The sequence below is a fragment of the Solanum tuberosum genome, unplaced genomic scaffold (genome assembly GCF_000226075.1).
Source record: "Solanum tuberosum cultivar DM 1-3 516 R44 unplaced genomic scaffold, SolTub_3.0 scf00172, whole genome shotgun sequence".
NCBI classification, from domain to species: Eukaryota; Viridiplantae; Streptophyta; class Magnoliopsida; order Solanales; family Solanaceae; genus Solanum; species Solanum tuberosum.
The window spans coordinates 66,816-86,395 of NW_006239095.1; the positions used below are offsets into that span (position 1 = coordinate 66,816).

The 19,580-nt window shown below is 32.3% G+C and overlaps 6 protein-coding genes across 6 annotated transcripts; 2 read left to right on the forward strand and 4 right to left on the reverse strand.

Annotated features, from left to right (window-relative positions):
* Nucleotides 1–1,380: 1,380 nt before the first annotated feature.
* On the reverse strand, nucleotides 1,381–2,928 carry LOC102589038 (secoisolariciresinol dehydrogenase-like). The gene is made up of 2 exons (XM_006354052.2): nucleotides 2,767–2,928; nucleotides 1,381–2,341 (listed from the first exon to the last, which is right to left on the reverse strand). The coding sequence occupies exons 1-2, from the start codon at nucleotides 2,793–2,795 to the stop codon at nucleotides 1,537–1,539; spliced, it is 834 nt and encodes a 277-aa protein (XP_006354114.1). The 5' UTR covers nucleotides 2,796–2,928; the 3' UTR covers nucleotides 1,381–1,536.
* Nucleotides 2,929–4,354: 1,426 nt separating this feature from the next.
* LOC102598194 (secoisolariciresinol dehydrogenase-like) lies at nucleotides 4,355–5,900 on the reverse strand. The gene is made up of 2 exons (XM_006354154.2): nucleotides 5,798–5,900; nucleotides 4,355–5,253 (listed from the first exon to the last, which is right to left on the reverse strand). The coding sequence occupies exons 1-2, from the start codon at nucleotides 5,815–5,817 to the stop codon at nucleotides 4,455–4,457; spliced, it is 819 nt and encodes a 272-aa protein (XP_006354216.2). The 5' UTR covers nucleotides 5,818–5,900; the 3' UTR covers nucleotides 4,355–4,454.
* Nucleotides 5,901–6,586: 686 nt separating this feature from the next.
* On the reverse strand, nucleotides 6,587–7,891 carry LOC102598529 (tropinone reductase-like 1). The gene is made up of 2 exons (XM_006354155.2): nucleotides 7,854–7,891; nucleotides 6,587–7,625 (listed from the first exon to the last, which is right to left on the reverse strand). The coding sequence occupies exons 1-2, from the start codon at nucleotides 7,889–7,891 to the stop codon at nucleotides 6,845–6,847; spliced, it is 819 nt and encodes a 272-aa protein (XP_006354217.1). The 3' UTR covers nucleotides 6,587–6,844.
* A 2,626-nt stretch (nucleotides 7,892–10,517) lies between these two features.
* On the forward strand, nucleotides 10,518–12,264 carry LOC102589358 (secoisolariciresinol dehydrogenase-like). The gene is made up of 3 exons (XM_006354053.2): nucleotides 10,518–10,641; nucleotides 11,042–11,301; nucleotides 11,658–12,264. Exons 1-3 carry the CDS (start codon nucleotides 10,601–10,603, stop codon nucleotides 12,197–12,199), a joined length of 843 nt encoding a protein of 280 aa, XP_006354115.1. The 5' UTR covers nucleotides 10,518–10,600; the 3' UTR covers nucleotides 12,200–12,264.
* A 775-nt stretch (nucleotides 12,265–13,039) lies between these two features.
* LOC102589681 (L-ascorbate oxidase homolog) lies at nucleotides 13,040–14,839 on the reverse strand. The gene has a single exon (XM_006354054.2). The coding sequence runs from the start codon at nucleotides 14,822–14,824 to the stop codon at nucleotides 13,151–13,153; it is 1,674 nt and encodes a 557-aa protein (XP_006354116.1). The 5' UTR covers nucleotides 14,825–14,839; the 3' UTR covers nucleotides 13,040–13,150.
* Nucleotides 14,840–16,434: 1,595 nt separating this feature from the next.
* LOC102590017 (uncharacterized) lies at nucleotides 16,435–19,350 on the forward strand. Its single transcript, XM_006354055.2, has 7 exons — nucleotides 16,435–16,972; nucleotides 17,955–18,061; nucleotides 18,133–18,227; nucleotides 18,304–18,380; nucleotides 18,470–18,590; nucleotides 18,893–18,952; nucleotides 19,032–19,350. Exons 1-7 carry the CDS (start codon nucleotides 16,596–16,598, stop codon nucleotides 19,170–19,172), a joined length of 978 nt encoding a protein of 325 aa, XP_006354117.1. The 5' UTR covers nucleotides 16,435–16,595; the 3' UTR covers nucleotides 19,173–19,350.
* Nucleotides 19,351–19,580: the final 230 nt, after the last annotated feature.

A 19,580-nucleotide genomic window follows, 5' to 3' on the forward strand; every position in this document is an offset into this window, starting at 1 on the left:
AAAAAAAAGAAATTAAAAAGTAATCAGGTAGTAATTACACCATGTAATTACCAGCAATTCACAACCTCTGCCTGTGAATTGTAGAGTGTAATTACCCACTGCCAATTACACCAATTACCTGCTGACCAAGTAATTACCTGTCCTTCCAAACATGACAAGACAGTGTAATTACACCAATTACACCAAATCCAATTACCAGGGTGTCCTTCCAAACAGGCCCTTAACTTTATATAAAGTTGAATAAATAGACATATACATCATACATAGTGTAATAGCTGTGATACTTTCAATAATAGAAATATCTTTGATAGGTTCTAAATTCTAAAATACCCCTATAAATAATGTACTTTCTAAGTAACTCCATTTTTTTCAATTTGTCGACACTTTGATTACATTCAAATAAATCTATTGTTCAAAGTTGAGGGACAGTTTGATTTTTTAATATTTCCACTCGTAGGTAAATGGACAAACTTTTTTTTTTCCAAAGGATAAAACTTACACACTTTTGATCTAAAAAAGAAAATTACTCATTCAAGACTACCAATCTTCCTAATGCCTTGTTTGAGAGCAACATTTGTAGTACTATATCCACCATCAATCAATATATTCATCCCACTTATATACTTTGATTCATCACTAGCAAGGTACAATGCTGCTTGTGCAACATCCTCACCCTCCAAAATTGTCCCTTTCAAGTTTAATTATATTTTATCGAGTCTAAATATCTAAAGAAAAATTGAAAATTTAACTCTAATTGAAAAGTTAAAGTTGGATTGACTCTCGAAAAACATAATATGATAATTATAAAGGAACAGAGGGAGTATACTAAAGTATCACTTTTTCGAGAGTTTCATATTTGTTATCAATTGCTTGTGTTTCCTTAAGTTTGAATTCAGTTGTACATATTATATGATAATTCTCGTGAGATATATTCAAACTGATTTGTATTACTATTATATGCATGATTTGCATTATGTCATGCTCGTCCTCGACTCATGCGTCTATTTATTTTATTTTATATAACTCTAAGTGTTTACTTGTGAGCGTTCAATGTTGAAGGACATAAATTAACAGCTAAATTCAAATTAAAAGACACGTTTATGTATCATGCCGTTTCAAAAATAGGACATCTTTGATAGGTTCACTTTTTTTCTAGAGTTTCATATCTAATATCAATTATTTGATTTTCCTCAACTATCATAACATTGGATATGAAGAAGAAAACACTTAAATTTATATAAAATTGAATAAGTACACACATACCTACGTCATACATAGTGTAATAGTTGTGATACTCTCAATAATAGAAATATCTTTGATAGGTTCTAAATTCTAAAATACCCCTATAAATAATGTTACTTTCTAAGTAACTCCATTTTTTTCAATTTGTCAACACTTTGATTACATTCAAATAAATCTATTGTTCAAAGTTGAGGGATAGTTTGATTTTTTAATAGTTCCACTCATAGGTAAATGGACAAACTTTTTTTTTCCAAAGGATAAAACTCACACTTTTGATCTAAAAAAGAAAATTACTCATTCAAGACTACCAATCTTCCTAATGCCTTGTTTGAGAGCAACATTTGTAGTACTATATCCACCATCAATCAATATATTCATCCCACTTATATACTTTGATTCATCACTAGCAAGGTACAATGCTGCTTGTGCAACATCCTCACCCTCCAAAATTGTCCCTTTCAAGTTTGAAATTTGTGACACAAATTCCTCAACCTCTTCTTTGTCATGAATTCCAAGACCATTCATCAACATTGGAGTTGCCACACCAAATGGAGAAACACAATTAACCCTAATTCCATGTTGTCCCAACTCAACACCTAAATTTTTTGCTAGCCCCACTATCGCGTGTTTCGATGCCAAATACGTGTGTGCCACGTCACCATAGGTCACCGAGGCGATGCTTGAAGTGAAAATAATGCTTCCTTTTTTGGGTGGAATCATCACACGAGTCGCGTGTTTCGCGCACATTAATGCCCCGAAGACGTTCACGTCGAATACGTTTTTGAAATTTTCATAGTCTAATTTGAGGATGGTGGTATCAGGTTGTCCTGGAACTCCAGCATTACTGAACATTATATCAAGTTTGCCGTACTTGGAAATTGCCATGTCCACTACATTTTTGACATCTTTTTCCACTTTCACATCACAATGTACGTAAGAGACATCTCTATTTTCACCTATTTCTTTGATGATGGATTGGCCATGATCGTCTTGGACATCCGCAATCAAAACTTTTGCACCATGTTTGGTGAAAAGTCTTGTCGTAGCTTCACCAATTCCACTAGCACCACCTGTTATGATTGCTACTTTGCCCTCTAGCCTGACACAATCAAACAATTAAAGCAATAATAACAATAGGCAAATATAGGAGAATTATGTTGCTTTCGACTTGAACTATATATATACTCTTTATACCTCAAATTACGGGACATACTTTTATTTTGTCATATTCAGTAACAATTTAAACTTTTCATTTTACTCCACCAATGTCTATACTAGTTTTAGACAACTTTAGAAAAAAAACAATATTTCTTTTCTTTTTTAAATCAATCAAATATATCATCACATAAATTTGGACCGAAAGAGTGCTAACATACATAAAAGAAAAAATTAAGAAGTATACATATAATAAAGGTTTAAATGAACTCCCTAATATCATCAAAGATATACAAATAAATTGAACAATTAGAATGGGACAATATGAGCTCAACATTAAGGAAAACATAACAACATAAAGGTATATACCTTTTAGCAATGGAGGAGATGGAGGCCATGGAATATAATTCACCTTCAAGTGTTTGAAAAATGAGGAAGATGAGATATATTTGCTAGTTGATTGTATTTATGGGTGTGCCCCCACACTTCAAAGTTATGGATCTTATCTTTTGTGCTGCGATATAAAATCACTTCCCCCATTTTGTTTTTAAGTGTTCATTATTATATTTTAAAGACATAATACATAGACCTTTCGTTTACTTTGATATCAATTGACATCTATCTATGTTCTTTTAACTTTGGGTCTACACAAGTAGACACTTAAAATTTATATAAAATTAAATAAATAGACATACTTGTCCTACGTGACGACATCCTACGTGTATTATGTCACGTAGAACACGGGTGTCTATTTATTCAATTTTATACAAGTTTTAGTGTCCACGTGTTCACATTCAAAGCTGAAGGTCGCGCGAGAATTTAATATCACGGAATTTAGAAAATAATACTTAAAACCTATCAGTCATTAAAACTAAAACACTATATTATCTTACACACAAGATTACATAGTCACGTACATTAATAATTTCATAATTTATTCTTTTGCTTCCAAGAAGTGTTACTATTAATAAATAAATAATCATTGTTGAAGGAATAAATACATTTAAATTTGGACTTAGAGTCCTTTTTATTAATGTCAGTTGAAACCAAATTAAAAAACATATTTATTTATTATGCCTATTAAAAATTTATGTTTATTTTTATTTGTCCAGTTTAGATAATCAAAAGATAATTTATCATCTAGACTTACCCTTATTATTAACTATACTTGTTTTCTAAAGTTGTTATTCTATTTTCTTGCCTCTTAAAAGATGTGTTAGTTCAATACTAGACAAATAAAAATGAGTGTAGAGAGTGTTAACATCCAATTGAAAGTTGACTTCTAAGTGTAGCATTAAATAAGTTAATTAAATCCTTTAAAATATTAGATCTTTGACAGCTATAGGTAGATCATAAATTTGCTTATTTTATACGGTACAATGAGATCTGCGATAGCTGTCAATCTTGATTAGTTGATTGCCCGCAAATAATTGAGTAATTAATATAGTTAATTAGATGTTTCAAATAATTGAGGTCCAACAACTAGTACATGACACAATGTTATAATAATCGTAATAGAAAAAAGAATTGTCTAGATCTATCAATAATATCATTTATTTTTTAGATTTGATGTTGAAAAATTGCTCCAAATCCATTTTGTCTTTCTAAACGGGTCGAGTTGGAGTGCCACATCGCGATTCAATCTCAATATTTGACATTTTTCACTTTACACATGATGGACTAGATCCAAATTAGTACAATGCTAATAATGCACGTTATTCATATAGATAAATAATTTGTATACGTTATGTGAGCATCAAGTGAAATATCTATTAAAGTTTTATGAAAACTTCACATAGGAATTCAATCACATGCGGAGAAAAAATCTCTATTAACTGGAGAAAGAAAAAAAAGGTAGAATAATACCAAGGCAAATAGAAAATAAGATTATGAAATTATGAGTAAACTAAAGGTGTAATGGGAAAGAAAAATAACATAATGATGTCACCACATCAAATTGGTATTTCATGATTCTTTTCACCATATCATTACATATAATAGCAGTTTTATTAGAGATACGATAAAATTTCAGTAACAAATCAAAATAAATATTATATTTAAGAACGGAACATGGTAATGCCTTGCTTAAGAGCAACATTTGTAGTACTAAATCCACCATCAATCACAATATTCATCCCACTTATATATTTTGATTCATCACTAGCAAGATACAATGTTGCTTGTGCAACATCCTCAACGTCCAATATTGTCTCTTTAAGATTTGCAATTTCACACACAAATTCCTCAATCTTTTCCTTTTCATCAATTCCAAGACCATTCTTTAACATTGGAGTTGGCACACAAAATGGAGAAACACAATTAACCCTAATTCCATGTTGCCCTAATTCAACACCTAAGTTCTTGGCTAGACCTACCACGGCATGTTTCGATGCCAAATACGTGTGCGACGCGCCGGCACACATAACGGACGCAATACTCGATGTGAATATAATGCTACCTTTTTTGGCCGGAATCATCACACGAGATGCATGTTTGGCGCACATTAAAGCCCCAAAGACGTTCACATCAAATACGTTTTTGAAAATTTCGTAGTCGATTTTTGAGATGGTGGAATCGAGTTCTTCAGAAATTCCTGCGTTGCTGAACATGATGTCAAGTTTACCGTACTTAGAGACCGTCATGTCCACTACATTTTCGACATCTTTTTCCACTTTAACATCACAATGCATGTAAGAGATGACATCATTTTCGCCTATTTCTTGAATGATGGATTGACCAAGATCGTCTTGAATATCCGCAATTACGACTTTTGCACCATGTTTGATGAAAAGTCTTGTTGTAGCTTCACCAATTCCGCTAGCACCTCCTGTTACGATAGCAATTTTACCCTCTAGCCTGATACAATCGAACATGTGATCGATTTTATACGATTGTGCTTTAATATGATCATTAGAGCAACATTAAAGGTCAACTCTCTTCAAATAAAAGTAAAAAAAATAAAATACATTAGGTGAAGTCTTTCAATCGTCTAAGTTTTGGTTGCGATAGAGTACAAAAGATATGTGTACTCATGATCAATAGTAGGATAACTTAGTGGTAGTGGCAAATTTAAGATTCCAAATTTGGTCTGATTATTATAACTTTATCAATTTTTTTGTTGAAAACCTCAAAGATTTTTTCACTCTTATTATATTCAAATTGAGATGAAAGGATATCCAATTGTCTCGTTTAAACAAAGAAAACTAGGTAATGGACTCTATTCAAGACTGAGACAACATAGGCGAAAGGGGCTTAGGGGTACAACTAGACAATCGATTAAAGATCAGGCAATTTTAATAAATTTGATATAATCGAAGTGTTCACAAACTAATAAGAACAATTGTATTTGAGAAGATATGGTCAAGATTAAGAAAAACATGACAAACAAATTAAAACATACCTTTTAGCATTGGAGGCCATGGAATTCTTCTTTGAGTGCTTGAAAATGAGGAAGATTACTTGTTAGGGAGAATGGTACTAGTACTAGTCCAATGGCTCTTATTAATTAGTACTTGTTTTCTAATTAGGATATATCTTATAATTAATTGTTTTTAATTAATAATAATTACTTGTGCAACTATTTAATTTGTAAATACTTCCAATTATTGGAAGCTGACTTTCTTAATTAGCAAATATGTAATTAATTTAGGTAATTAGGTATGTAGACACCTTTCCTAACATATTGCTTATAACAATTAGGTCTGCGCTATTTAAATATAGGCCATGAATTTGAAAGGTGAAACAATGATTAGGGGTGGTCGTTCAGATGGAATATGAAAATTTAGATATAAATTTTTTATTTTTCGATTCAAGAATTACAATTCAAATTTAATTCACAGAAGATTGAATTGGATCGATTTTCTTAAATTCGATTTATGAATTAATCGACTTAGTTATTTTGAATTTTTAATTTTGATCCCATAAGTCAAGTTGGTGCTACTTATTCTTCTTATTACAAAATGAATATCCAAAAATAAAGTATTCATGTCAAGTTGCCTTAATAATTCTCCATTCCCATCACAATAATTCAAATAAAGCATTCACACTAGCAATAAAATTATTATCAAATAAATTCCTAGCAACATGAGCACTAAGCATAAGAATTAATATCAAAATCATGTCATATTATAAAGTACTATTACATCAAAAAAGAAACTAAAAAATAGTCTATCTTTACAATTAAACAAATCCAAGTATATAGTAAAACCATGTCCAAATAGACCATGATACACTAATAATTCGAGTTTTCTGAATTCCCTTATTAAAATTTCTAGCTACACCACCTCTTCAACCTTTCTTATTCTTCTTAAAACACAACAACAACAATAACATAGTTTGGAGAGGGTATAGTGTACACATACTTTATCACTACTTCGTAAAGATAGAGAGATTGTTTCCGAAAATCCCTCGACAACATTCTTATTCATCATATTTTTTTAAATAACACTTATTGATATTGCTCCATAATCTTGAGAAAACTAGGATTAACAACACTAAATCCTCCATCAATTACAAGATTATGTCCACTTAAGTATTTTGCTTCATCACTAGCAAGAAAAACAGCAGCATTTGCTACATCTTCTTTGTTATGATTAACCCCTTTTAAATTCCCTATTGCACCCATCATTCCTTCATATATTGCTCCAATTTCATTATTAAGTTTAGTATTTGACAATATAGCAAAAGGTGAAATACAATTAACTCTTATACCATGCAACCCTAATTCAACAGCCAAATTTTTGCACATACCTACAATTCCATAATTTGATGCAACATAAGTGTGTGATGCAATTCCAGCCACTTGTGTACAACAACTTGTTGTAAACAAAATGCACCCTTTTTTACGTGGTACCATTGTTTTCGCCGCATATTTCGCGCCTAAAAAAGATCCGATTAAATTTACCGCGATTTTACGCTCTAGGTCATCGATTTCCGTGTCCATGATGGATTTTATCGTCGTGTCGTAAATGCCAGCGTTGTTGTACATTATGTCGAGATGACCGAATTTTGAAATCGTAGCGTCGATTAAATTTTTTACGTCGTCTTCTTTCGAGACATCGCAATGAACGTAATGGGCATTTTCGCCTAGATTGGTTGAGATTTCTTCACCCTCGAGATCTTGAATATCCGCGATGACAACTTTTGCACCGTTCTCAATGAAGACTCGGACCGCAGTCGCTCCGATACCACTTGCACCACCAGTGATAATAGCTACCTTTCCCTCCAACCTGAAAAAAACGACTTTCGAGATTTAACTTACGTGCACTGATATACCAATAAAATATTTATTTTAGATTTAAACATAATCTCTAACTGCTCTGATATCATTATAATATATACATGTATAAGAACAATTTTTAGTTACTTAATTATGCCAAGCTTAGTAAATGATACTAAAAAAAATACTATACTATTTTAACCCCAAAAAATTAATGAAAGAAAGATATTTTTTTCACCTTCTATTTGGAGAAAATACACATGAACTCTTGTCCATTTTGCTTTTTGATGCCTTTGTATCACCTTTTATTTTTGTGATGGCATAATAACTTTTTGGTTCGAGTATTTATAAGGAAAATAATCACTTAATTATAGTTTATTAACTAATAATGGGAAATAATTTAGTCAGCTTTTATTAATTAGCTGCCTAACTTTACTGTACACAATATGATGTAGCTATTTAGATACTATTATAGAGTAGAAGGAATAAGAGCTAATTCAATTAGTTAAAAGTTTATTTGTATTTGATGTTTACGTCAAGTTAATAAATATATAATATATGTATACAATTCTTTAGCATTTTTCTTTGATTAATTAACATGTAGAAATGACAAGCAATCGCGATTGAAGCTTAATTCCAATTGATAGATTAATTAACAATAAACTTGATTAAAACGAAGTGCTTTCTCTCGAGGAAAAGATATCGGGATAAACTACGTTGTCACTGAATTTCACTATTTTTGTGAAGGGAGGTAGATTTGTTCAACTTCGGATGCAAGTAAGTATTTACAAATCAATCGGCTATCTAGTTAATTATGTTCTTGAACTATAGCTCCATGTGATCAATTGAAATCTTTTTTTAATTAATAGCACTTTTGATTCCTCAGTTTTTGATAATTTCATTTATGTTTTAGTCCTTATAATATTTAATTTAATATATTTAACTTTTCATTACTTGAAACATGCACTATTGATCCATTTGTTTGTGAATCTTACCAATTTACCAAGAGCAATTATATTATTCACCATTAGTTATATATGTGTTATATTAAACTTGTACTATTATTTAAAATTTGAAAAAGATATAATATATTTTCACATGAAAAGACTAATAACACGTTAAAATAATTGAGTCAATAAATGAACAGGTTAATAACTCGTCAAAATATTTTTAAAAAACGGATAGAATCTAATTCGCTCCATTCTTTCCAAATTTTAATTATTTTATATATATATATATATAGTTTTTAACTACCTAATAAAAATAGTCTAAGTTGGATCATTTTGTGAATGCCCTTTTGAAAAGCTTTCACAGTTTTCTAGTGGATCAATTCAGATTTCATATCAATTTGTTTTTTATGATAAATTGAGTGAGTCAAAATAGATTAAATCGGTAAATGAAAGAATTATTCATTAAATTGACCGCATATTATTTTCATGAATTAATTTTATCGCCTCTAATTCTAAGCTATTCTAAACTATTTATAGAAACTAGAATAGTTGTTAGGCTAATCTAATTACAGCATGCTCCTATTTTCTCTAAATTTTTCATTCACGTTGACATATTGTACCAACTACCACACATTATTGAATTTTGGGGATGGGTTAAAGTGTAAAGATTTTAAATGATCTATATTTAAGATAGTAGTAAAATATTATAAAATATTTAGCTATTTTAGAATTAAATTCAGAGTTATGAAATTGAAAATAAAATTTAACATTGATAATAGTGTCAAGATATAGTTTGAATATCTCGCTTTTAAAAGACATTTTAGAGATAATCAAGAAAAATGATTGTTGTTCATGCAAGATGAATCCAACTTCGAGCTTCACTATAGAATTATAGAGCATAAAAAATAAAAAATAAAATTTAGGTAAACTAATGGGGTAATGGGCTATCAAGAATTAAAAGTGAAAATAGATTGTCTACTTGATGTCAGACTTATTAAGGATCGAGGATGATCTCTAATATCATTCTTCTAAAACTATTCTTGAAGATTATTGATATTTATTGAACGTCTACAAGTTTGTAATCACAAACATTTATTTATAAAAGGGACATTGAGATATGTGATTTATCAATTCGGCGCCTAGATATTCAGATATCTTATTTATGAACTATAGTTTGTTCATCTGGTAAAAGTGTATAAGAATTGCAAATATTTTGATAGTTTTCACTTTTCACAACTTATAGGTTTTTTCATGTTTATGACAAAAAAAAAATGCAACTTAAGAAATTTAAATTGCCTGTTCAAACAACACTTCAACTTCAAATCAATCTTATTTCATATTACTAATTTCAAACCATGGCTAACGAGTCCTGAGTTCTAAATTTACCTTGAAAAATCTTATAAATCATTGTTTTTGAACATTATTTGAAACAAACAAAAAAGGAAGGAAGAGAGAAAAAAGTTACCCCGCTATTTGCATATTTTTAAAAGAATCTTTCGAAAATAATCTTCGGTCTTCCCAAAATTGTTCCATTTTTTTCTATGACATACATCTTTTGTACAAAATTAAAAGAATGTCAATAAGAGTAGAACCCAACTCTCCAAATTTAACTAAATAGTCAATCAAAGCCACAATACTTAATTAATTTTAAAATAGTTGCCTATTTTGACCTTGCAGATGATGTGCTACATTTTTTTCAATATACTAAAATAATATAAATCATCATTAAATATTACGTTTTAGAAAAATGTGCCATTAGAAAAAAGATAAGAAACAATTAGCAGCCAAGAAAGACCAATTAGACTTTCAAGTAGTCAAATAATAACTCCTACACTCTCTAATCAAACTTATTTTCAAATATTTTTTAATATTTAGTATTTGAATTATTTTTTTCATTTTATTAAATAGTATACTCTCACACTATATATATAAAGCTCAATCAAATTGGAACTAAGACATTAAAACACTAACACATCAAAGAGATTCAAAAAATACTTTGTGAAGTCATTATTTTCTTGAATTTTGTCTTTAAAAAATGGCAACCAATAGCAATTCAGTCTCTACATCAGCCAAAAGGTATGTATGTAGTGATCACTTTCATCGAATACGACTTTTTCGCAGAATTCTATATGTATCTATGAAATGGAGTTTAGAATTCTGCACTCTCACTTTAAAAAAATTACTCTTACTAATAATTCAGTAACTTTGGTTACAATTCTATATTTGTCTCAAGAAATCTATTGAATAGTCATAAATTATTAATTTTAAAATTCAGTAATTCGAATGAACTAGAATTTCGAACCATAAATTCAAATCTTGATTTCGGCTCTGATTGCTAATACTGATCACAAAACACTTAATTCTTTTTGAAGTTTGGTTAAAACACCTCGACTCTTTAAAATAAGTATTTTTAGTTTTTCAAATCTTAGCCAAATAGGCTATAAATGTAATTTTTCTATTTTTTGTAATTTTTCAGGCTAGATGGTAAAGTAGCAGTTATTACTGGAGGTGCAAGTGGAATTGGTGCTACTACTGCAAAATTGTTTGTCAAAAATGGTGCTAAAGTTGTAATTCTTGATGTTCAAGATGATCTTGGCCTTTCATTTTGCGACGAAATCGGGCTAGAACACATCTCGTACGTCCATTGCGATGTCACTATTGAAAAACAAGTAGAGGAGGCCATAGATTTTGTAGTGTCAAAGCATGGAAAGATTGATATAATGTACAACAATGCAGGTATGTATGTCAAATGAACGGTTTAAACTGAATTTGAATGAATTTAAATGAATTAAATCGATAAATGAATGTCGTTATTTAACTTGGCCCAAAAATTAGTTGGGCCAAGACGGGCTAAATAATGGATAGTCCAACCTGCCTAATTTTTACTAAGCGTTAGTTTATTTATTTGTTTTTCTAATAATTTTAATTATTATAGCTACATATTAAAAAAATTATGCAAATATTTTTGACAAAAGAATAGTTATTGTCATGGATTTTTTTTCAATTTATCTGTCAAGATGGATTGAGTTAATAAATGAGCTGATTAAGAAGGTGAAATTTTCATGAGCTAATTTTGTCACTCGTAAATACAGGCATTACAGGAAGTATATCTTTAGGAATTACTACAACGGACTACGAAAACCTGAAAAAAGTATTTGACATCAATGTGTTTGGCGCCTTTCTAGGCGCCAAACACGCGGCTCGAGTGATGATCCCGGCTAAAAAAGGTGTCATTCTCTTCACGGCGAGTGTGACAGCTGTTGTAGCCGGGATGTCTTCACACACATACGCGTCGTCTAAGCACGCGGTAATCGGGCTATCGAACAATTTGTGCGTGGAATTAGGACAATATGGTATAAGAGTAAATTGCATTACACCACATGTTGTGGCTACACCAATGTTAACTAATTTTGTTGGTGGAATTGATCAAAGTAAAGTAGATGAAGCACTTACGAAATCAGCTAATTTGAAAGAAGCAAAATTAGAAGCAGAAGATGTTGCTGCTGCTGCTGTTTATTTGGCAAGTGATGAGTCTAAGTATGTAAGTGGATTAAACTTAATGATTGATGGAGGTTATAGCAAAACTAATCCACTTTTTCCAATGTGTATTAGAGAGATTCTTAGTGGCTTTTAAACAAGATTTTGGGATTTGTTGTCTTGTTATCTAATAATGTGTTGAGGATTTGATTCGGTTTCCCACTCGGTGTTCGAAGCCTGAATTGTCTTTGAAAGTTGTTTTGTTATCCAATAACAAATTGAGATCTTTGTGACACATGACATGTACTTTTTATTCTTCTTTTGGTTAATATATACTCGTTTCGTTTCAATTTATTTAGTTTGTTTAAAAAAAATAAAGGTGTTATCATTATAAAGGTGCATAGGTAAACAGCGCGCTATCATAGGCTTTCTTGACTTATGTTGTTTGGACTCTTTAAAAATATCGACTGGTGTGCATCAGATCCTTCGAAAGTAGTCTGTTTTTAAGGATATGACACAGGTGCAACATGAACAAGTTGATAGTTTGACAATGTAGGAAAGTGATTGATGTTCTCTGAGTTATGGAAACAGAAGTAACATATGTTAATTAACCAGCATATAATGTTCATGAGTGAGACATATCAAGTAACTGGCACAGCTATTGCAGTGTCGGAGTCAGAATTTTTACTAAATGGGGTTCAAAATATAAAGAAGCGCACACAGAAGAAACAAAGAGGATTCAATCTTTCAGTTATATTTGGAAAGTTGAGCTGTATATATATCTAGTACAGAGGAAGAGCACGAATTAACGGTTTATTTTTACAACTCGTAAAGATGTAAACTATGCACTCTACCAAACGAGCCTTATATAAGTTGTAATGCAGCAGAGATTGTAGTACATAAAATGCAGCTCTTTAATGTATCGATCATCTCGAATTACAATTTCTTGACACTTGACAAGATTATATGGAGGGGGAAAAGCCTTGACTTAAGTTTTATTATAAGAAAGAATGTAAATAGAAAGAATACATGATTTAAGAAAGGCGAAAAATCAAGGTGTTGTTGTTATATTTTAGATATGATCCCCTCGAATGTAATGTATGACGATCTATGCCTTGTATGGAGAAGGCATTGGCATACTCTTAACAATACCGCAAAGAGGGTGGTTGTCAGGGAGGTTGTACTCATCTCTCAACGAGCGAGCTGGTGAGAGAACACTAAAGTATAGTTGTTGTCCTAAGTAGAACCTCTCCCACATTTCTGATCTCAAGCTCCATAGTCCTGCATTGTCAAGTGTGGTCATGACCGCGGCCCATGAGTTAGGATAGACTTGGATGCTGTGTCTGTTTATGGCATCGACTAAGTTGTAGTTCTTTCTTTTCTCAGGAGTCCACTTCCCTGGCTCAACCCCAACTGCGAAGAAGGAATATCCATCCAAGTGATAGGTTTGGATGGTCTTCTCATGGTTCTCAAAGATGATCTCAACAAAGTTACGGAATGTTGCATTCTTGATATTTGAGGCAACGGTTACCTTGTCTGATGACGTTGATGGTTCGTCATCCATGAGATCATACTTGAACACCTTATCAGTAGCTCCAAAGTATTCAGCTAGCTTGAATGGGGTCTCTGAATCAGTGTGGGAGATACCATTCAACGCGTATCTAAGCTTTCCATCAACTTCACTCCTTGAGTTTACAATCTTGAAAGTGCGAGTGATGTTGATCTGTCCATAGTGGTATGATCCCTGAGGGTTGGGACGGGCAGCACTAGCAGTAAGGTTCCATCTGAAAGACCGGAATTGGTTCATGGACCAGGCAATGCCTTTAGTGTTTTCTGGTGGTGGTGCTGGGAGATCAGAAGATGCTGGTCCCTTTCCATTTGTGTATCGGATGATAGACACAGAGGACAATTCAGCTTGCTTCAAGAATCTGCTCGAAACAATCATGTAATAGTCCTTTGGCTCTTGATCAGCAGTCACCAACACCGATAGGCATTGACCAACATGAAGGTCAAGTGACTCGTATACATTCTGCACTGTGTGGGATCCTTCTATTTCCACCAACTTCATCGGGTGTCCTTGGATCCTAACATTCACTGATGTCCTCATACCGACATTACAAAATCTATACCTATACGTCTTACCAGCCTCCATCTTGTATAGTGGCTCCGCAGCTTTGTCACCAACCTTTACAGATTTTCCATTTATGTGAATCCCATCGGGCCTTCCAATTGTCCTTCCTCCATCCAATATCTTCTTCAATGACTTATACCCCTTGTTATACCAATCACCCACAAACACACTATAGTCATCCGCGGGGTTGTCAAATGGAACTGGGATAAGTGCACGACTATGAACATTTATAGCACCAAAACCACCAGCAGCGCGATGCAAGTCTGTTGTTGGGAAGTAGAAGAAGCTACCGATTTGATCCTTCACCTGGAACCTGTATGTAAAGTTTGTACCAGGCATAATTGGACACATAGTACCCGGGGTACCATCTTGCCACGAATTCTTCCTTTGTTGAACACCGTTCCATGTTAACAACAACGGCTCATCTAAATGATTGAATACATTTACAACGATGTTGTTATTCGACGTACAATTGATCCTAGGCCCTGGAAGTTGTCCATTTATAAGGATCCCTTGTAGTGGGACCCCTAATGGAGCGATAGTTCCATAAGTAACATTCCACTCGAAACGAAGGTAAGGATCCTCAGCTTTAACCAACACAAATGTAAGGCAAACTAGCAAAGACACAACTGTGATACTAGTTCTCTCCATATTTTTTTCCCCAATTACAACCTTTTTTTTTAATATATGGATATTTTTTTGGGGGGGAATTTTATTTAATTCTGACAAAGAAGAAGAGGGAAATATCTTCTTCTTGCTTCCTTTTTTTAGTTGCTAGAGCTTGCATTTGATACATTCTCCTTGATGGAATTTATACTAAATGTTTTATTAACTACCTACATTATATGTGTGGCTCTCCTTATATTTTTAACTATATTTTAGCATTTCCTCTACTTTTTGTTTACTTCTTCTTTGGTTAATTAATTAATTAATTATTCTAATTATGTTGACTTATTCTTTTCTATTAGTATTCCTCTAAAATTTAGCAAAATGAGTGGTACAATTAGGTAGAATTTGACTCATTTTCTCATTGAACCAAAGATACAAATATTATGCAAATATATTTTTATATATACTGTTAATATATTAAAAAAGGATTATTATTATTATTTATTTTATCTTCAACATTAATTACTTATTGTTCAAATTATTTTAAAAACTTATGATTTTTCAATTGTTTGGAAGTTAAGAAATACATATAGGGTGTGTTCGCTGTTAAAAAATTTGGCAAATATTTTGTTTAAAAAAACAAGCTTCTTAAAAATAAGAAAATAACTTCTCTAATAAAAATAGAAAAACATAAGTTGTGTTGTCTCCTCCCATCCTCGCGACCACCCACCACACCACCAACCCAAATAATACAACCTTGCCCTCCATCATTGTAAAACAATCCAAAATCACCTATTCGATTGACAAGCATAGCTTTTATAATTTCTTTATCTGCCGCACCATAAGTCATAACACCCATCATCCTACCTCATCCGCATAATTTTATCTTCAATATATATGAATATTTTTAGAATAATAACTTTTACTTATATATCAAATACCAAAAAATAAGTAAGAACCAACTTGTTTTCCACTTCCTTTCCTACCACCAACACACCCATAGTTGATTTATATTTCATGACAACTCACTGTTACATTGTTTATACTTGCAAATATATGCTAGATACTATATTTTCGGCATAAGACATAAATATATCCTTTAATTTAATTTCAGTTGGTATTTATGTCATCTAATTTTAAGTAGACATTTTAACTTGTATAAAATTGAACAAATAGACTCATGCGTCCTATATAACATAATTCATGTTGGACGACACATAGGACACAAAATTTTCATATAAGATGTCACATAGGACGATTGTGTCTATTTGTACAATTTATACAGGTTTAAGTGTTTATTTATACAGACACAAAGTTAAAAGGTATGTTTATGCATTATGGCAATATTTTCCCCTAGTATGTTTAATAATAATTATTGTTATAATACATAAATACGCCATTTAATTTGGCGTCCTACATGGCAATTTTGTATCTTAAGTGGCATTCGACATGAATTATGTCATGTAGAACGTATGTGTATACTTGTTCAATTTTATATAATGTACACATTCAAAGTAGAAAAGCATAGATGTCAATTGAAGTAAAGTTAACAAGGGTATTTACATATTGTGCCATTATTATTTCTAACATAGTTTCTACATATTTATTTTTTTTGGTATATGCTATTTTATTGAAGTAAAAAAAAAAAAAAAAGCATCAAACTTGGTGGATGTGGCACCACAAATTGGAAGTGAAAATTGAAGAGGCTATTAGAGCCACTAGTCACAATCCTTTAGCATCAACACAAAATCTTGAATGATCACTTTGTTGAAGGAGAAAATTCAAGAATAGGCAAAACCAAAATCAAGAATCAATGGCTTCCACCATTAGCTACACTTCACTTTGTTCTTTACTTAAACTCAACCAAAACAACCAAAAAACCCCATTTTCCCCTTCGTCTTCTTCTTCTTCTTTGATTAAAATCAAGAATCAATTATGTTTTAGCAGCAATTTTTGTAGCCATTTAGGTAAAGCTTCAATCTTTATGGTTAAAGCTTCAGAAACAGAGGCAACTCAGTCAGAAAAAGAAGAAGACAAGTATGAAGAGTATGAAGTTGAGATTGTTCAGCCTTTTGGACTTAAATTTACTAAAGGTAGAGATGGAGGAACTTACATTGATGCTATTGCTCCTGGTGGTTCAGCTGATAAGACTGGGAAATTTACTGTTGGAGATAGAGTCATTGCCACCAGGTATTTGCATTTTTTAACAAAATTTAGGGGTTTACGATGTGGGAAATTAAATCCGCACCAATAAGGTGAAGGTGATGTGGGAAATTGAATACACACCAATAAGGGGTAGGTGAAAGTTTAGGTAGCCGAGCAACTAAGCATATGTTATACTACTAATAGATGTGTTCAATTTTAGTACTCTATTATTATATTGGAAAAAACTACCTAATTACTCAAACATTGTTACTATATTTACTAATTTTTTTTCTATAGTTTGAAATAATTATATATATTGTGATTTCAAGTCAGCTATACTAGATACGTGTATTTTTGCTACTTTGAATGAGAGAGAGGAAAGACGCAAGAGAGAGTCAGTGTATCCTAGATACATGCAAACCACACTAGATATATGTATCTGGATATCAGATACATCCAAATACATTCTAAAAGGGAAAAAGGACAAATATATCCCCAAACTATCTTAAATGGTATGCAGATATCATCCGTCATACTTTTGGAACATTGGTGCCTTGCCGTCCAAAAACTAGAGCATATATACCCTTTATACTAACAGACATACACGTGTCATAATCTTATCCACCGACCGGACGTCGGATCGATGGATAAGATTGTGTCACGTGTCCCTATTTAGTCTTTCGTTAGAGTGAAGGGCATATATGCTCTAGTTTTTTTACGGCAAGGGCAACAATGTCCCAAAAGTATGACGGAGGGTATCTGCATATCATTTACAATAGTTCGGTGGTATATTTGTCTCTTTTCCCCATTCTGAAACACAGATACATAGGGAGAGAGTCATGTATCCTAAATACATGTGAATCTACTTGGATGTAGAGTATCTGGAACAAATTATACCTGATTTTGACCTCATGCATTTGATGATTGAAATCTAGCACGAATAGTAGTTTTGATCTACTTGTGTTATTTGTCCTTATTTATTTGTGCATGTGTAAGTAAAGAATGTGGAATGGCAAAATGTGTTCAGTGCAGTGTTTGGAGAGGAAATATGGCCTGCTGCTGAATATGGAAGAACAATGTACACTATCAGACAGAGAATTGGACCTTTGCTCATGAAGATGCAAAAGAGATATGGTTAGAACATTAAACTAATTTAGGCATCGTTGTTCGATATGTTACCTCATACGAATCATCACATTTCTCAGGGAAGGTGGAAGAAGTAGGTGAATTGACAGAAAAGGAAATTATCAGAGCTGAGAGGAATGCTGGTTTCATTAGTGACAGAGTTAGGGAAATTCAAGTAAGTAAACAAGTTTAGAGTATAAATGGTATAAAAACACATACGCGTTGACCCTATCTTTCCTTGTAATGCTCAGGTAACGAATGCTCAGAGGAAGAAAGAACAAAAGGAGCAACGAGAAAGAGATCTTCGTGAAGGACTAAAACTTTCTAAGTAAGGTCATTTAACATCATTCTACCAATGTATTGTCATTCATGTAAAAGTTTCCTATTAATGGATTGTTTGTCTTCCTGGTAAAAAAGGAATGGCAAATACGAAGAAGCACTCGAAAAGTTTGAGTCTGTGTTAGGATCAAGACCAACTGGAGATGAAGCTGCTGTGGCAAGTTACAATGTTGCCTGTTGTTATTCCAAGCTTAATCAGGTAATTCTATTTGATTACACGCTGACTCTCAAGTAGACACATGAGTTCTATGTGGCATAATACACGTAAGATGCAAATTCCCATGTAGGATGCCACGTAGGACGTGTGTGTTTATTTGTTCAACTTTATACAAGTGTCTACTTGTACACACCGAAAGATGGAGGGCATAAATGTGAAATGAGGTCAAGTTAAAGGGGATATTTATGTATTATGCTGAGCTTTTAGCTGACCATAATTCATTTTGGATGATAATTTACTGGATCGTGGTTCTCGAAATGACTCTTTTTATTGCCCTGTGATAGCTTCAAGCAGGATTATCTGCTTTGGAGGATGCAATGGAAGCAGGATTTGAAGATTTCAAGGTAAATGAGATTCAGAAATTTGCAGGAAATGGTATGGTTTAGTAGTGTACCTGATTAATATTTGCCTGTTTGTTAACAGAGAATCAGGACAGACCCCGATCTTGCTAATCTAAGAACGTCTGAGGATTTCGAGACACTCATGAAAAAGTTTGATGAATCGTTCATCAATGAGAATGCCATCAACGCGATTAAGTCCCTTTTTGGCTTCAACAAGAAATAGAAGCAGCAGCACATTCATAAACTGAAATGGCAATACATTGACTATGCTCCCTTTTTTGGATTTTGTTTATAGGTGAGTTATAGATATGAAATTACTTCTGATCATTAATTTTTTTTTCATTTTAATTGTATTACACTATGGTCAATCTCGTGTAATTATAAGGTTCGTATTTTGAATATGAAAAGATCTTCAATTTGAAACCTACATATCTCGTCGATCCATCAATAGTACATGCTCTTAAGTTGGCCAATGTGCCTACAGAATATGAAAAGGTTCAGTTCCTTGTACCATTTCAAACTCAAGTAATCTTCATATTCTTGACTTGTCACACAACAGCTTCACTGGAAGCATTTATGCAGAGGTCGGAAATCTAGTTGGAATGATCGAAACACCAAGCACCTTCTCATC

Coding starts and splice junctions, on each gene's coding strand:
- LOC102589038 (XM_006354052.2), bottom strand. CDS start 2,795: ATGGCCTCCATCTCCTCCATTGCTAAAAG. Junction 2,342..2,766: donor ATCTCCTCCATTGCTAAAAG/GTATATACCTTT, acceptor TGATTGTGTCAG/GCTAGAGGGCAAAGTAGCAA.
- LOC102598194 (XM_006354154.2), bottom strand. CDS start 5,817: ATGGCCTCCAATGCTAAAAG. Junction 5,254..5,797: donor ATGGCCTCCAATGCTAAAAG/GTATGTTTTAAT, acceptor CGATTGTATCAG/GCTAGAGGGTAAAATTGCTA.
- LOC102598529 (XM_006354155.2), bottom strand. CDS start 7,891: ATGGACAAGAGTTCATGTGTATTTTCTCCAAATAGAAG. Junction 7,626..7,853: donor GTATTTTCTCCAAATAGAAG/GTGAAAAAAATA, acceptor CGTTTTTTTCAG/GTTGGAGGGAAAGGTAGCTA.
- LOC102589358 (XM_006354053.2), top strand. CDS start 10,601: ATGGCAACCAATAGCAATTCAGTCTCTACATCAGCCAAAAG. Junction 10,642..11,041: donor GTCTCTACATCAGCCAAAAG/GTATGTATGTAG, acceptor GTAATTTTTCAG/GCTAGATGGTAAAGTAGCAG. Junction 11,302..11,657: donor TATAATGTACAACAATGCAG/GTATGTATGTCA, acceptor TCGTAAATACAG/GCATTACAGGAAGTATATCT.
- LOC102589681 (XM_006354054.2), bottom strand. CDS start 14,824: ATGGAGAGAACTAGTATCACAGTTGTGTCTTTGCTAGTTTGCCTTACA.
- LOC102590017 (XM_006354055.2), top strand. CDS start 16,596: ATGGCTTCCACCATTAGCTACACTTCACTTTGTTCTTTACTTAAACTC. Junction 16,973..17,954: donor GATAGAGTCATTGCCACCAG/GTATTTGCATTT, acceptor AAATGTGTTCAG/TGCAGTGTTTGGAGAGGAAA. Junction 18,953..19,031: donor CAGGATTTGAAGATTTCAAG/GTAAATGAGATT, acceptor GTTTGTTAACAG/AGAATCAGGACAGACCCCGA.